A 16660-nucleotide genomic window follows, 5' to 3' on the forward strand; every position below is an offset into this window, starting at 1 on the left:
AACCAGGGACGGTTTCTCTCACATCCATGCTTCTCTCTCTCTCCTTTTCTTTCTCTTGCCCTCTCTTCCTCTCTCTCTAAAACCAATGAAAAAAATGTCCTCAGGTGAGGGTAAAAAAGAAAAAATAAAAAAGACATTAAAATGTTAGAATGGTGAACTTGTTCAACCTGGGGATGTTGGAGCTGAGGTTCTTAGGACAAGGGAACACCAGGGTGTTGTGGTGGAAGACACCTTCTAGAATCTATGGTCAGGAACCTGCTTCTTACTTGGAGTGCGAGCCCCTTCCAGACCCCAGCAGCCTCCCTCTCCCTGCCTGACTTCCATCCGGGGTCTCACTGCGCTGTCACACTGTGAGCGGCCACAGTCAACCCTGCTGGCCACCCTCCCTCCGTGCGAATCGTGACGACACCCGGAGCCATGCAAGCCTCCAAGCCTCAATCACTCTGTCCCCGCCCACCCTTCCCCTCTCNAACACCAGGGTGTTGTGGTGGAAGACACCTTCTAGAATCTATGGTCAGGAACCTGCTTCTTACTTGGAGTGCGAGCCCCTTCCAGACCCCAGCAGCCTCCCTCTCCCTGCCTGACTTCCATCCGGGGTCTCACTGCGCTGTCACACTGTGAGCGGCCACAGTCAGCCCTGCTGGCCACCCTCCCTCCGTGCAAATCGTGACGACACCCGGAGCCATGCAAGCCTCCAAGCCTCAATCACTCCGTCCCGCTCACCCTTCCCCTCTCTCCTTACCTCCTCACCTCTTCCTCTTGACAGCCTCCCGTCAAGGGTCTCCCCAAACGTACCTCCACCAGGATGTGCCTTTTCGTTCCCCTGGGTGGGGGTCATGGCCCGCCCCTACCCCCAGGTTCACCTCAAGCCTACAAGTCACTTTACTTCTCAGAGCCTCAGTTTCCACATGTGCAAAATGGCAAGAATGAAAGTACCGCCCTCTCAAAGGGATGTTGTGGGCATGAAAACAGACATCACGGGAAACACTTAGCCCAGTGCCCGGCACCCAACATTAGCTGATGGTCCCAGAGGGACACTCTGGCTTCAGAGCCCTTGCTGGCTGCTCCTGGCACCCAGCCTCACAGGAAAAATGCCGAAGCACTTGAACACGGTGTTGAACCTGAGCCCAGGAAGAAGGGGAGCGTGCACGGGGCAGGAAGCGCCCATGCAGGAAGACTTTCTGACAGAGGACAGCTTGCCTTTGGTGGTGGTGGAAGATGAAGGTCAAGTGTGGGGTGACACACACTTGCTAGCATGTGTTGCACCCCAGCGTGGGATGAGCAACAAGTTAGAGGGAGGGGCTGGGACAGGGATGGGGGAGTGCTTTGAGCTGGTCTGGACAGAAACATCTGGGGGTGCCCACCTGCCCCCCGTGAGCTTTCACGGACATCTCCCCTTTCTCAACCAGTGTTACCTCCGGGCCAGCTTCATGGTTCTTACTACACTCACAGGACACCCCGCAGCAGCAGCCATCAGGAGGCTGGGGGAGAAAAGCCGCGTTACTCACAGCGAGGTCACAGGTACAGAGAGGGCCCACGGGGCTGGGGGTCCCGCTTTCATTGGGGTGGAGGTAGGGGGCAGGGCCTAGGGTTTCACAGGCTCACTGTTGGTGAATGTAAAATGTAGGGGTGGGGAAGGACCGTGGACATGGAGAGAAGTGTGGTGAGTGCGGGGGGCAGCGGGATGTAAGGGGACTAACAGCAATGGAAAAAATGCAATAAGAAATGTTAAATAAAATAAAACACGCGAGTGAGGATTGAAAGTGCAGAAAGGGAAACAAGTAGCCCAAATGGCCAGTGGTCAAAACCAACCAAGATTTCCGAAACAGAGATGTCTCGGTGTCGGGAGGCACCTGGTCCTCTGTCTAGGGGTGAGGCGGGCCCTGTGTTTAATGCAGACAGTGGCCTTTGAAGGGGGCTCCTCAGCCACCAAACCTTCAACCAGGTGCTCGCATGGCAAAAACGGGAAAACCCTGACTGACCGTCAGGGTCAGCCATCTAACCTGATGGGGTGTTAAGGCTTTGGTTCTGACAGAGGTCACAACAGCAAACAAGGAAAGGAACAGCACCGATTGAGCACTCACTGTGTGCCTGGCGCTGTGTGAAAGACATCACGTGGGCCCTGGTTGCTGTGGCTCAGTGGATTGGGCACTGGCCTGCAAACCAAAGGATCGCTGGTTCGATTCCCAGTCAGCTCACGTGCCTGGGTTGCGGGCTAGGTCCCTGGTAGGGGGAACATGAGAAGCAACCACACATTGATATTTCTCTCCCTCTTTTCTCCCTCCCTTCCCATTGTCTCTAAAAATAAATAAATAAATAAAATATTTTAATGGGAAGTGTCTCTAAAAATAAATAAATAAATAAAATATTTTAATGGGAAGTGTAACAGAACAGCCAGGTGGGTCCAAATCCAGCCCTGTTAATCCATGCTGTGTGTCCTTGCACTGGTCACAGCCCCTCTCTGAGCCTCAGTTTCCTCATTTGGAATACAGGGATAATACCACAAGTTCAACCAAATAAATGTATCAATATTTGACGATTTTTGGCCTATAAAAATGACAATTCCACATAGTTTGACTAAAATCTATCCTGGCAGGTTATTGGAAAAATTAAATTAATTAATTCAGCGAATTTCCTTGGCCCAGTCAGTGTCTGGCATGTAGTATGTGCTCAATAGACATTAGCTCATCTTATCTAATTGTTCCCCTGTTTTCGTGTCGCAGATCGATAGGGGTCTAAGGGGTAGAAGAGAAAATAAGATTTTTATTCCTCTTTCTTTCCTTCTCCCTCCATTACAGCCTTAGATGATTACTAGTGGAATGTGTAACCAATTAATCAAGGGGTAGGTCTAACCTCATGTTCTGGCGGAGATTTACTTGCAGTTAACAGCTGAGCGGGAAAGAACAATGGCCCTTTTAACCCGGCCCTGAACCCACGTGTCCGGGAATGTGGAGACTGGCCGACCGCGCCCCAGAACTCCGGGGTGACGTATGCCTGCCCGCCACTCACCCGGCTCTGAGATCCTTATCGGAATGTTAGCCACTCTGCACCAGAAGTCAGTAACGAGGACATCCCTCAAGGTCTAAACCCACACAGAGTCTCAGATGCCAAAGACCACACACCATCAGGACCCCCTCTGTGCTCCTTTCCCCACTCCCTGCCCACGCTCCCCTAGAGAAACTTATCCCCAACACACTCAGGGGAAGGCGGGCAGTAGGGTTTTGACCTGCCTCGTTCTCAGATTTCCGGCATCTGAAATCATTAAACACTCACTTACAACCCAATTCTTGTCTCTGCTTTTTGGCTGGTGGTGACAGGCAGTATGAGCCCCGGACTCAGTTGACCTCCCATGTCAAGGCGACAACACCCGAGGCTCAGAGAGGTTAGGTAACCTGTCTGAGGCCCCCCAGCTGGTGGGCAGCAGAGCAGACCCAAAGCCAGGTACAAACCCACTCCTCTCTGAGTGGGTGGGATGGGGAGCAGTGCCCAGGTCTTCTTGGCACAGCCTCCACCTGGATCCTGGGGGCCAGGCTCGTGTTTCCCAGGGGCAGTAACCAACTGCTGGGTCCGCATCCCCTCCAGCTGCCTCCCCACAGGGGCCTGAATCAGTCAGCTGCCTGAGGCTGAGAAGCCGGTGATGACCCCGCCCAGCCCAGAGGGTGCCCTGGAAGAGCACCGGTTGGGGGCGGGGGAATGAGGAGATCTCAGCAGGCAGGGGTGAAGGGAGGGTGCGGTCAAAGCCAAGGCCGGCTCTTCTAGACTCAGCTTCCTCTCCTGGCACAAAGAACACGACTCTGAAGCACATGGGCGTCTGGGAGAGTGTGTGCGTGCATGTGCACACACATGCGTGGGTGTGTGCAGGCCTGAGCAAGGATGTATTGTCTTGTGGAGGGGGACCGGGTGGGTGGGGGGGGTGAGTGTCCATGGGAGCCTGTGTGTGAGCTGTGTGTCTCTCCTGCGTGTTTCGTGTGTGTGTGTTTGCGTGTCATTGTGGAGGTATGGGGGGCGTGTGTATGAGGCTACGGTGGCAGAGCTGGCGTGCAGCTTCTGGGGCAGAGCCCTGGGTCTGAACCCTGACTCTGCCCCTTGCCAGTTGTGTGACCTTGGGCAAGCCACTGTCAAATGGAACCCCCCACACGCAGAGGCCATCAGGAGAGCCAGTCCCCAGAGCATCGCTGCAGGGGAGGAAAGGGCCAGGTGCGGTGGGGGTGGTGGACCGTGGCAGCAGGGACACCTCTGTGGCCAGGAATTCTGCCAGCGTCACAAGAGTGGGCAAAAAGCGGTTTTCTGTTATCGAGAGGAGTGAACAAGGCTGAGGAAACCAGGCGTGGGGAAGTGGACTGACAGGCCTGTGACGGAAAGGTAGACGTGAGCCGTTTTACCCTGAGCCCCTATTTTCAGGAAGTGCCGCCTACTGGCTCAGGCTGAGGGGGCCCTGGAGGAAGGAAAGAGGCTTGAGACGGGTAAATAAGCGTTTTGTTCTGATTGGCCAGTGGGGACAGCTGTTCAGCTCATCGTTCACCAGGCAGCAGATGGGAGCGTGAAGCACCTGTGTCTGGCCTTGTCATGAGAAAACTGGGGGGCACCCACGAGTCTCAGCCCACAGGGGTGGGGGTTTCTTACCCTTCACGGCCAGCTCCCGGGGCTTAGGCAAATTCACGACTATCCTCCCCTAACCTCTCTGTGCCTCGGTTTCCTCTTCAGTGATGGGAAGGCAATGGTAGCGCCCACTTCCTAAGCTTATTGAGGGCGCTCAGTGAGTTCACACCTGGCACAGAGTAGGTGCTTAGCACTTGACTTTGTTGCTACATTGGGGAAAGTCTCTGATCTTACCCCTCAGTGGTTACTGAGCGCTTCCAAGCCCCGCGCCAGGCGCTGGGGACAGAGATGACTTAGAGGTCCCTGAGCATGAGGGAGAGGGCAGACACACACACGCACGCACACACACACGCACGCACACATGATCTCTCTTTCCCTCCCACACAGGTTCAAACCCACGAACCCCGTGATGGCCCCCCAGAAGCCCATTTGTGCCCCTTCCCCCAGGACCCAACATGCTTCTCAGAGGGCATGCCTCACCCAAATGGCAGTGAGGGTCTGGAAGGCCCCCAGTGGGACTCGGTCGTGGCTGGTGCCCTCCTCACCTGCCCTGTTCTGTCTAAGTGGTCGTCTCCTGGCCTCAGGATGTCAGAGCCCAGAGGCTCCTGGGCCAGCATCCGCCACTGGTCCCAACCCTGAGGAGTATCAGAAAATACCAACGCTCTGAATCCTGAACTCCATCTCAATACACTGCAGTGACCAGCACCAAAAATTTGCCTAGGATGTACCTTTTGGGATCACACTCAGCCGGGGCCTAGGTGGGCCCAAGAAGAACACTCGGGGTTAGGTTCAGCCTGAGGGGCTTGTGCTGATTTCTTACAAGGTCATCCAAGGCCACCTCCACAGGAAAAAAGGGCCCGGCCTGAGTCCTGGCAGCTGCCCAGCCTCCAGAGGCAGCCGGTTCCTCGACCCCCCTCCCCCCCACCCCCCTGAGCAGAGCACTTCCCTCAGAAAAGGCCAACACCCACCTCCCCTCAACACCCACCCGCTTTGGCCCTGGCCCTACCACCTGCCGACCTGAGCAGACACCTCTCTGAGCTCATTCATTCGTTCATTCGGCGCCTCCCGTGCGTTGGGGCCTGTGCTGGGCATCGGAATACAGCAGCGAGCCAGACAGAGGGCCTGAACCCCACAGGCTCACAGCATAGTAGGGGGAGGGTGAAGCACAGGCAACTACCCACCAAATAAGTAGGTTGGTCCGATTAAGTATAGGACACCCAGTTAAATTTGAAGTTCAGATAAACAGTGAGTAATTTCCTATGTCCCGAGCAATATTTAGGACCCAGGACCGTGATTTTCTGTCTATCTGAGATTCAGATGTAATCGGTCCTTGGTTTCTATCTACCGACGTAAGATATTTTCAGCTGGTGGCAATCGGAGGAAAAGAAGGGAAGGTGATTGGGGTAACAGAGAGTGATGGGTTGGGGGGCGGGGCAGGGAGAGCAGGGTTAGGGAAGCTGAGACCTGAATGAGGGGGAAGACCCCACCCCAGATTCCACTCTACCCCCACTCCCCCGGGTTTCTTAGGTTTCAACTCATTGTCACTACAGAAACCTTAGAACGATGCCCAGGAGCCAGACAAAAGCTGACTCCGCTGGGCGTTATTCAAACATCCGCCACCAGGAGGCCCCAAAAGGACATCTCTGAGCGGAGTTCAGAATGGAGTCAAGCAGTAAATCCATCAGCGGACCCCAGATACTCGGCCTCAAATCTGACTCGAAAAATCGGGGCTACCTAAGCTGAGCCCACGGGAGACAGGCTACAACACCACACACTTTTAGGCGACGGGAAGTCTTGTTCAAGTAGCTATAAACAGGACTCATGTCCCATCAAGGTCCTGGGCAAAAACCTACATCCAAGCCTGAGGTCTCTGTGAACATTAAGAAATAAAGAGCAGATGAGCAGCCCAAAATGGCTTGGGAAGGTAACCCCCAAGTTTGCTTGGGGTGATGAGATCATTGCCTTAGTGGGCCAACATTTTTTAAACCTCATAAGAATGGAGTTTTGAAAAATGTTTAAGAGAATCAAACCTTCAGTAGTTACATATTTGCGTTGGAAAAATCGTGCATGGTAGGAATTTTAAGTACTTGTGACATCTAAGAGAATATGGTCTATGGAATAGCAGATCAATCTTCAGCTTCTAAGGTAAAGTGCGCAAATGAACCCTTGATTCAGACTCATGATTTTTAAGTTGAAATCCAAATTTGCCAACAGTATTAGAATAGTTCTGAGAATTTAAATCTAACATATTTTTGAGGGCCAAGCCATCAGGTTTCTAAGAAATATTCAAGTGCTTGAGAAAATTATGTTTGTCGTTAAGGCGAGTGAAGTATTTTAACAAAAAATTTAACGTATGATAACATATTGAATGCATAAGTGCAATGTAAAATGTTTCAACCTGTTTGAGTAACCAAGGTTGTAAACATTCATCCAATTCCCTTAAAAATTATTTTAAAAGTTTCTATATTTATTTAAAGAATATTTTTGACCTGAAATCAAAGGCTGAAGTGGGATTATTGGATTTATAATTATAATAAGTGGAATGTTAATTTTTAAAAACCAAAGGGGACACCTACTAACTCCCTCTAGGCCCTGGCCAGTGTGGGCGTCGACCCGCAAAGGTCGCCAGTTCAATTCCCGGTCAGGGCACATGCCTGGGTCCCAGGTTCGGTCCAGTTGGGACATGTATGGTGACCTCTCTCACACCGATGTTTCTCCCCCTCCCTTCCCCCCTCTCTAAATAAGCAAACAAACAAAATCTTTAATCACCATCACCACCATCATCATCCTCTCCAGGCAGAAAGTTTTCCTCACAGACACCAAAGTCTCACCGGACACACAACCACAGCTGGGGAACTTAAACTCGGATCACCTCTTCCCGCCTTCCCAGTGACTGGCTGTCTCCCCGTAGTCATAGACTGGCTGTAGGACTGAGCACCCTCGAACAAGGCAGCGGGTCTCTGGCCTCCTCCTGTCCCCTTCTCTCGACAGCCCAGCCTCTTGGCTCCCCTCCTGGCCTCAGCCCTCGGGCAGTGGCTGGGTCCCGACCCTGCCCACCAGCAACCTCGCCACCACCTACCTACCGTTTTCTCAGCACCTGTATGGTGCCAGGGGCTCTCTGGGCTTTACCTCATTGCATCCTTACAACAATCCCACGTTTTACAGGGGGGCGGGAATCAAAAGGTAAAGAGACAGAAAGGTCAAGGCAGCGCCAGGTTCCCAATCAAGGTGCACCCCATGGGAGGGCTCTTCTCCAGGCTGTGTGATGCTAGGTCTCAAGTTGTCCCCTAGAGAATGGAACCCATTCAACTACCTCCCACAGAGCCAGCCCCTTCTCTCCTCCTTTGAGTGCGAAAAGGCTGTGAGCATTCCTTATGTCCGTGGCGCCACCTGCTGGAATCTGAGTACATCGCACAGCCATCTCAGGTGCTCACCTGAGGTCTTCCCAGGGGAGGGTCAGAAAGAGCCCCAAGCTCCAGGATTTCTAGGCCCCATCCCCAAAAGTCACTTACCCTCCACTTTGACTTACTCTAAGGTAAGTCCCACTGTTCCATCTGGGCCCTCATCACTTGCCACCTAGAGCACAAACCCCCACCTGCTCTCAGGAATCCCTTCCCTCCCTTCCAACTTCCAAATGGCTCCCTACTGCCCCCCAAATCAGCCACCATGCTCTATGGTCTGGTACTCTAGGCTTCCTGGCTTGGGCCCATGTTCTGGGCCCTATACCCCCATCATTTACCCACACTCCCTTCGCTCCCATATTCCCCTTCCTTGGCTACGCTCTGCCCCCCACCTCTGCTTGTCAAACTCCTGGCCCCTCTTCAAAGGTAAACCCAAAGGCCACCTCTTCCATGAAGCCTCCCCGTCTTTCCTCAGCTTGAATTAACTTTTGCCTCCTCTGAAGCAGAGGGTGGGCAAAGCTGCCAGACTTCCAACAGCACCTGTATCTCTTCGCTGAAGGCAATAGAACAAGGGGGCTGGAGAATTATCCCCGTTTCCACCCAGGCCCAACCCTCAACCCATGATTCAATTGTGGATGGAGGAAGCACGCCCAGCTCTCTCGCCCCTGGGCCGGGGTAAGTGTGAGCTCACGCTCCACGCTGCCTCCCAGAGACCCCAGAGGGCTTGGCCGCCCCCGCGCACAGCAGTGAATGACTAGTTACTGCTGTCCTTATGAACGCCCTGACTGTTACTGCCTCCGCTCCTCACCCCACTGCTCTCTCCTGGGACTGCCTCTCACTGAATTCCTGCCCCAGGGTCGACTTCCCGGGGGCCCACCTTCAGCCCGTGCATTCCCTCCGTGGTGTTTCACTGATGCTCTTGGCTGTAGCATCGGTCAGCAGAGGACTTGAGCGATGGCCATTAAAGCAGGGGGAAGATAAGTCAAGCATTTTCTGCATGCCTGGCCCTTTGTATTTATATCCCATTTAAATCTCATGACAACCTGGGAAGTGGGGGCTGTAGGCACCCCCATTTCACAGGTGAGAAAACCAGGACTCAAGTGAAATGAGTTGGTCCCCAAGGTCTCCAAGGCCAGCACAAGTGTCAGGGCTGGGGTTTAAAGTGGAGAAGACTGGTTGTAGCGATGGAAAATTTGACCTTTTTGTGGGTGCAGCAGGTGTGATCAGAGCCCCTGACTCTCAAGTAGTTGTAAATGCCTGCGAGGTATTCGTAGCAAAGGGGTCCTGTGTGTGTGGACACACATGCACGCACCCGTGTGTTGCCCCTGCTAGTCGCTCGTAAGGATGAACCATGTCTCAGGGATCTACACCCCTCCCCCTGCCCGGCCAAGTGCCCGGCCAAGTACCCAGCCCGTGCTCAGTGGTTGGGCGCTCATTAGAACAAATCAGCAACTCAGGCTCACGGGGCCAAGGCGTTAAGGCCACAGGACAGGCACAAAGGAAGAGACTCAAAGAACCCAGCTCTGCTACCAACCAGCTGTGTGTCCTTGGGCAGGTCACTGCCCCTTTCTCCACCTTGCTCCTCCTTCTTTGGTCCTCAACTGCCCCTGTGTCCAGGGGCAGGGTTCCACTTTAACGGACTTGACCTCACACAAATCGAGACCCTGAACCCCTGCCCCAATTACCTTGGAAAGGAGCAAGAGGTCCCAACAGCTAAAGGAAGGTGCTAAGTGAGGTTGGACAGACAGAAGGCATCCTTGATCTCTCAGGATGATTCAGGCAAGTGCCTTCTCTCTCTCCAGCCTCACGGCTTCTGAAATGAGTATCTGGCGCCACCTTGTGGTCACCACCTCTTCCGGAGCAATTCCACTCTCTTCACCAAGTATTTACCTACAACGCCCAGACACCAAGGCTCAGCCCAGGAGAGACCATTGTGAGCAAGGTGGCCACAGTCCCTGCCTAGCAGTGTACGAGAGTCTGGACCTGCACTTCCGATAGAAATACAATGCAAACCACAAACGCACACTTCGTGTCTACTTTCAAATTTTCTTGTGGACACATTTTTAAATTAAAATAAATAGGTAAAATTCAAAAAATTGTAATTCAACCCAATAACTCCAAACTATTATCATTTTGATCTATAATCAATATTTTAATGACCTTCCTTTTGCATACTAAGTCTTCAAAATCTGAATGTATTCTACACTTCCCTCACACCCCAGTTAGGGCCAGCCCAGTTCCGAGTGCTCAGGAGCCCCACAAGGCAGCAGCTACCTTGATGGAGAGCCCAGCTCTGGACAGGCCGGCTGGTGTTCTCCTGGGCCCCCTGACAGCCCTTCAGGGATGTGGCCCATCACGTCTTCAAGATTCACCTAGGAGCTTTGCTTTGCCGCGTGGAGTAGTTAAGAATCCAAGTTTCTCTTTCCACAGAGCTGTAAGTGAATCTCAGTGACTAGGCGTAAGAAACTGGGCGACTCATTTTACTCTTTGAAATGTAAAGGGGATAATAAGAGCCCTTGGTGGTGGAGCTCAGTGGATTGAGCACAGGCCTGCAAACCAAAGGATCACTGTTCGATTCCCAGTCAGGGCACATGCCTGGGTTGCAGGCCAGTTCTCAGCAGGGGACACACAAGAGGCAACCATACATTGATATTTCTCTCCCTCTCTCCTTCCCTTTCCCTCTAAAAGATAAATAAATAAAATCTTTAAAAGAAAGAGGATAATAAGAGCACCTACCTCGGGGGTGGTAGCAAGAAGCCCTTGTTCCATACCTGGTACCTGCTGAACCAAAGCTTTAACCCGCTTTTTGGCACTGTGATGGTTAATTTTACATATCAACTCCTCTAGGCTATGGCACCAAATTGTTTAGCCAAACACCAGATGGGATGTTGCTGTGAAGAGGTTCTTTTAGGTGCAATTAACATTTGAATCAGCAGACTGAGTAAAGCTAATGGCCAGCTGGCCATACCGTGGGTGGGCTACATCCAATCAGTTGAAGGCCTTAATAGCAAAGACTGGCACACTGTGGTACTTCCTGAATTTCATCCTTCCCTGTCCTGGGTTCCTTCCTGTGCCATCTGGCTGAGTAACCTTGCAAATCCCTTCCCCCTTCTGAGTCTCCTTGCGTACTTAGAACCTTAACCAAGGTTGGGTTTGCAAACTCTGAATTTCTGGATAATATAAAGGGGACAATGATGGCGCCCTAGGCATGCATGCTCAGGACACATTGCAGAGGTTTCTTAAATGCGTTATAAAATAGCATGTATGGCCCTGGCTGATGTGGCTCAGTGAATTGAGTGCCGGCCAGCAAACCAAAGGGTCACCAGTTCGTTTCCCAGTCAGGGCACATGCCTGCATTGTGGGACAAGTCCCCAGTTGGGGACATGCAAAAGGCAACCACACATAGATGTTTCTTTCCCTCTCTTTCTCCTTCCTTTCCCCTCTGTCTAAAAATAAATTAATAAAATCTTTTTTTTAATAAAATAAAATAGCGTGTACAGCCAGAAGCCTATTTTTACAAAATAGGCTTAAATAACTGTGTACACCTGTAGAGAGTAACTACCATCTATTGGGCCTTGAGTCTCTGCCAGACCCTGTTCCGCTAAGCATTATACTTGCATCGTCCCGGTATTTCCGCCCTGTGGGCTGGTGCTGCTGGTGCAGTGGTCCCCCTTATCTGCGGTTTCGCTTTCCACGGTTCCGGTTAACCCCGGTCAGCCATGACCCCAAACTACTAAACTGAAATTTCCAGAAATAAACAGCTCTCAAGCTTTAAATCGTGTGCTGTTCTGGGTCGTGCAGGGAGCAGGGTTTGCCATCCCCAAATATGACTTGGTGAGGGTGTTGAGTGTTTTAGCTGGTTACTTTTAAGAAAATAGAGACACAGGAAAAAACTTTGACCTTCCCCGTCACTGCCTAAAAGAAGCTAGGTAGAGAACCTTCTTCAGGAAAGGAGTTACAATTATAGATAACGGTAGTTGAATATGAACTAGGGGTCACAGGGAGCAACCTAGGAAGGCCGTTTGATCCAGGTCCTCTCTGTGGCCCTTTGTAAAGAGGGTTCTGCAAATGCTGGTCTACCAAGCACCCACTTCTCTGTCCCCCAGTGAACCGCCTTCCTGCCTTCGGAAGTCCCAACGCACCCCCCGCCCTTTCTCCCCAGGTGAAGGTGGCATCTAAGCTTCCACTACCCCACAGTCTTATGGAACCTCCGTCTGCACACGTGTAAATCATGTTTGTTATTTTCTCCTGTTAGTGTCTCATGTCTATTTGATCATCAGCCCAGCCAGAAACTCAGGGCAAAGAGGGGAAATTTCCCCTTGCCCCCTAGCAGTGTGATAGAATCTCACACCAGTCTGCTCTGTCCCACCTGAGACAGGAGCCCTTCTTTTGTTTGTGGTACTCCCATCCCTGTGTCCGTGGTACCCCATCCCTGTGTCTGTGGTACTTCCATCCCTGTGTCCGTGGTACCCCCATCCCTGTGTCCGTGGCCCTCCCATCCCTGTGTCCGTGACCCTCCCATCCCTGTGTCCATGGCCCTCCCGTCCCTGTGTCCGTGGCCCTCCCTCTGTGCCCACTGCCCACCCATTAGTCACTTAGGGGCCATCCCTGCTGTCAGATTGCCTGTCACAGTACCACAGTGCTTATGTCTAAGTAACCCTTGTTTTACTTAATAATACCCCTTTCACATGACTTTTATTGCAATATATTGTTATAATTGTCCCATTTTACTATTGCTGTTCGTCTTTTACTGTGCCTAATTTATAAATTAAACACATACTAAGGGTGTATGTCCAGGGAAAATTACAATACATATAGGGTATTCTCCATGTTTTCAGGCGTCCACTGGGGGTCATGGGACATGTCCACCATGGATAAAGGGGGACAACTGTGTCTCCCACGTGGAAGAAGGAGTGGAGCCCCCCAGCCAGTGAAGGGCAGAGCTAGACTCGCCCCCAGGTTGGCCAAGTCCAAAGACCATGTAAGCTCGTTACCACCAGGCTGGCCGATGTCTCCGCACAAATTGGGGATAATAATAGCTCCCACCTCATAGGCGTGTCGGGCGGATTAAGTGAGCTCAGAGGCGCGAAGCCTGCGAGCAGTCCTGGCACAGCCCAGGGCTCAGCGAGCGCGGCCGCCGGGAGCAGCGTGGACGTCTCTGGGCGGCCGCTGCCAGGTCACACTCAAAAATGTTACCAGTGGTCATCGCTGGTCCCATGGTCACGGGCAATGAGATTTTTTAAAATCTTTCCACAAAGATCAGTGTGTGTCTCTGTTTTTAAATCTTGCTCACATGACCCCATCGGTGAGCTGTCACACTCCGCCAGGCAGGCCCGTGGGGTGTCGGAGTCACCCTCCAGGTTCCCCCAAGGCCTGGCCCAGAGAGACCCCCCAGAAAGGACCAGAGCGGGGGAACAGCTCCAAAGAGCCCTTCCCAGCCCAGGCCCTCTAGTCACGTGCTTGGCTGGAGCCAGAGTTGGGGGCTTGAGGTGCAGGTCAGTGCCAGGAACCTGCCTGAGCTAAGCCTGCCTTTCGCTGGTATTTCCCAAAAGGCACAAGGAGATGCCTTGGGTCTCTTCCGGGCCCCAAGGCAGCAGGAGGAAGCCGCCAAGATGCCTGAGACCTCCGGCCCTGAATCCACTGACAGCTGTGACCACTTCAGCTATTTTAAACCCTTGGCCCCAGGAGGCTCCTGCCACACCCGCAAAGCCCTACAGCTCGACTCTGCGGCCGGAGCCCAGGCAGGAGCCCTGAGTGTGGGGCAGCAGTCCAGGCTGGGCTGTAAAAGAGAGGGAATTTCATTTTTTGAGCTCTCCCTTTGTCCCAGACACTGCACTGGCGGTTTCCGTACATCGTCTCATTTAAGGTCACCCCTACATCCATACCGAGAGACCAGTGGTTCCTTCATCTGGGTGGAGGGCTGCGAATGGCAGGGCGAGTTGTCCAAAGGCTCCCCAAAGGCAGGGCTGGGTCTAGAACCGCCTCATCTACCCATCAAGAGACAACATTCCCCCTCTGTTCTTTGTCCCCCTCCCTCATCCAGCCCACCCCAGGGCCATGCAAGTTCCTACCCTGGCTCTGCCACTCTTAGGAACTATAGGCCTGAGGTCACTCTTTACCCTTTCTTCAGCTCCCCCTCTTCATCTGTAACATGGCGGGGTTATTGGGGGGTGTAATGATCTCATTCTGACACGTGAAAACCGCTCCCGGAAGAGTGTGAGGCTCAGACAGAGAATGCAGTAAGGCTTACTTTTGTTCCTTCCCTCCTGCCAATCCCCTGTCCTCATCACTGCCCTGCGCCCGCTGTGACCTTCCCTGGGTGGGTGCAATAGGCAGGATTCCACTCTGACTCTGGGCCCCACTTTCCCAGAGGGTGGAATAAGGGTGTTGTGGGAACCCTGGCATATGCCCCGAATCTGCCACATGGTAGGGGCTCAAAAATAATTCCTGGCAGAGCAGCGGCCACCGCAGGGGCCTCAAAGTCAGCTCTAAGCTGTACCGTCTTTTTCCTTTTTGACAGGTGGCCACTGGCTGGCCGTCTCCTCATTGGCTGATGCACTCCATCGCAACCAGGAGCCAATCAGCAATTACCAACACCTCCCTGGGTCTGTATGCCTTTTGGGGCAGGTGTCCCCCTAGCTCAACTCAGCTTCCCCCCTTCCCCACCCACATTCCTCCCAGATCCTGGCCACCCATGAGCAGCTGGGCTCTTCACCATCTCCTGACTCGGGCCCCTGGAGGAGGCCACTGGAGTCAGGGGTGTGTCAGCTCTTCCCACTTCTGAGCCTCAACCCTTTAGGGCTCCCATCCCCCCAGCAGAGCTTCTCAAACATTCATCACTTCCAACCTGCTCCTTCCCTCTTCTAGCCTCTGCCCACTCAACCCCGCATCCCAGTGCCTGTCCCCAGCAGGGACCACTTACTCACAACATGGCTGAATTATCCGAACAGGCCCTGACTTGGCTTCAGAGAGGGAATGGTCAGGGCTAGGGGTAAGGCTGGCTCAGGCCCCGCCTGGACGTCGTCCTGCACCTCAGCCTCTGGAAGACAAACTGATGTCCGCAGTGGCACCCGCTGGCACCCTCCTTTGCCCAGCGACGCAGGCCAGAACGGTGCCCCCTCACTGTCCCTCCCCTGGAGCATCCATATTTCAGCTCACAAACACTGGTCTGATCACCCCCACCCTCTCCAGCCCCTCACAAAGCCCCAGCTGGGATCTTCATTGACCCCCTGCAGGGGCACCTCCATTCACAGCAGCCAGAGCGGCCCCTTTCACTTCCACCCCTGACCACTCCTCTCTGAGGAAGCCAAGCCAAGGTTCCCGTCGCTCACCCTCTCATGCCTTGGCTTGGCATTGTGGCCATCTAGGCTGCTGGGTTCCCACTCCCCAATCTCCCTTTGGTAACACCGATCTGATTGGGGGATGGAGAGCGGTGTTAGCTGTATCTGGCTTCCTGCGTCTACTCAGGCAGCTTCCTCTCTCCCCTTCCTTAGTTTGCAAATGCCTCCTTAAAAAAGGCTCAGGTCTCCGACCCCAGGCTAGGTTAGAGCCCCCACTCTCTCTGGGTTCCCACTACCTCCTGTCCTGTAACAATGAGCATTTGCATTATCTATCCCTCAAGGCTGGGGGCACCTGGAGGAGATTACTGGTACTGCGTCCTGGCTCCCGACCCCTGGGAGCCCACTGAAAATATGTTGAATGAATGAATGAACAAGTCAACCAAGGAAAGGCCTCTGCTGAATCGCAACGCAACCAGAGGGGGGCGCTGAAGAGTTGAGGGCGTGGTCATATTTAAAAGACAGGCCATCAGCCTACTGAGATGGGACCCGGCAGGCAGTCCCGCCCACGCCCCGCCCACCGGCGCCCGAATAAGGGTGCGTCAGGCAGCGGCCCGTGCGGGCTGCAGCACGCTCACCTGCTGCAGGTGCTTCAGGCCGATCTGGACGAGCAAGCGCTGGCGCTGCGGGAAAGATGCTGCGCGATCGGACGGTGCGACTGCTGTACGGGAGCCGCGTCAAGGCGGTGTACGTGCTGGGCACGCACCTCTGGATCGACGTCTACAGGTGAGCAGGACCTCGGCGTCGAATTGACACCCACCCCGGAAGCGAGGCGGGCTGGAGATCTCCGCCCCAGACGTCCCGAGACCCTCCTGGGACTCGGGGACGGGGACAGCCAGCTCCAGCCCGAGTTGCCCTGCATCCCGCTCCCAGAAATCAAAGAACCTCACCCGGAAACCAGACAGCCCCAAACCTTTTGTCAGCCTCCCCGAAATCCTGAGACGCTCCCAGACACCCTAACACAGCCCTAGCTCCCTCACCGCCTCTTTCCCAGACCCCCTCCCCTCCACCCCAGTCTTCCCACCGCCTAACCCTCTCCAGCTCCCAGGGCAACCTCAGCACCCCTCCTCTTCCCCGCCATCCTCTCCCCTTTCATTTCCCCACCCTGCCCTCAGACCCACCATTCTCCCTTATGCCCCTCCTTNGCATTATCTATCCCTCAAGGCTGAGGGCACCTGGAGGAGATTACTAGCACTGCGTCCTGGCTCCCGACCCCTGGGAGCCCAATGAAAATATGTTGAATGAATGAATGAACAAGTCAACCAAGGAAAGGCCTCTGCTGAATCGCAATGCAACCAGAGGGGGGCGCTGAAGAGTTTAGGG

At 53.6% G+C, this 16660-nt stretch overlaps 1 protein-coding gene across 1 annotated transcript in view; it reads left to right on the plus strand.

The window, feature by feature from the left end:
- Positions 1–15874: 15874 nt before the first annotated feature.
- PADI2 (peptidyl arginine deiminase 2) overlaps positions 15875–16660 on the plus strand; it is a 40041-nt gene continuing 39255 nt past the window's right edge. Inside the window, exon 1 of the mRNA XM_037045094.1 lies at positions 15875–16063. Within this exon, the coding sequence (XP_036900989.1) occupies positions 15972–16063 (92 nt within the window). The 5' untranslated portion in view covers positions 15875–15971. The remainder of the gene's footprint in view (positions 16064–16660) is intronic.

Source organism: Sturnira hondurensis, unplaced genomic scaffold, assembly GCF_014824575.4.
Source record: "Sturnira hondurensis isolate 20B ecotype Veracruz unplaced genomic scaffold, ASM1482457v3 Scaffold0004257, whole genome shotgun sequence".
Taxonomy (NCBI): Eukaryota; Metazoa; Chordata; class Mammalia; order Chiroptera; family Phyllostomidae; genus Sturnira; species Sturnira hondurensis.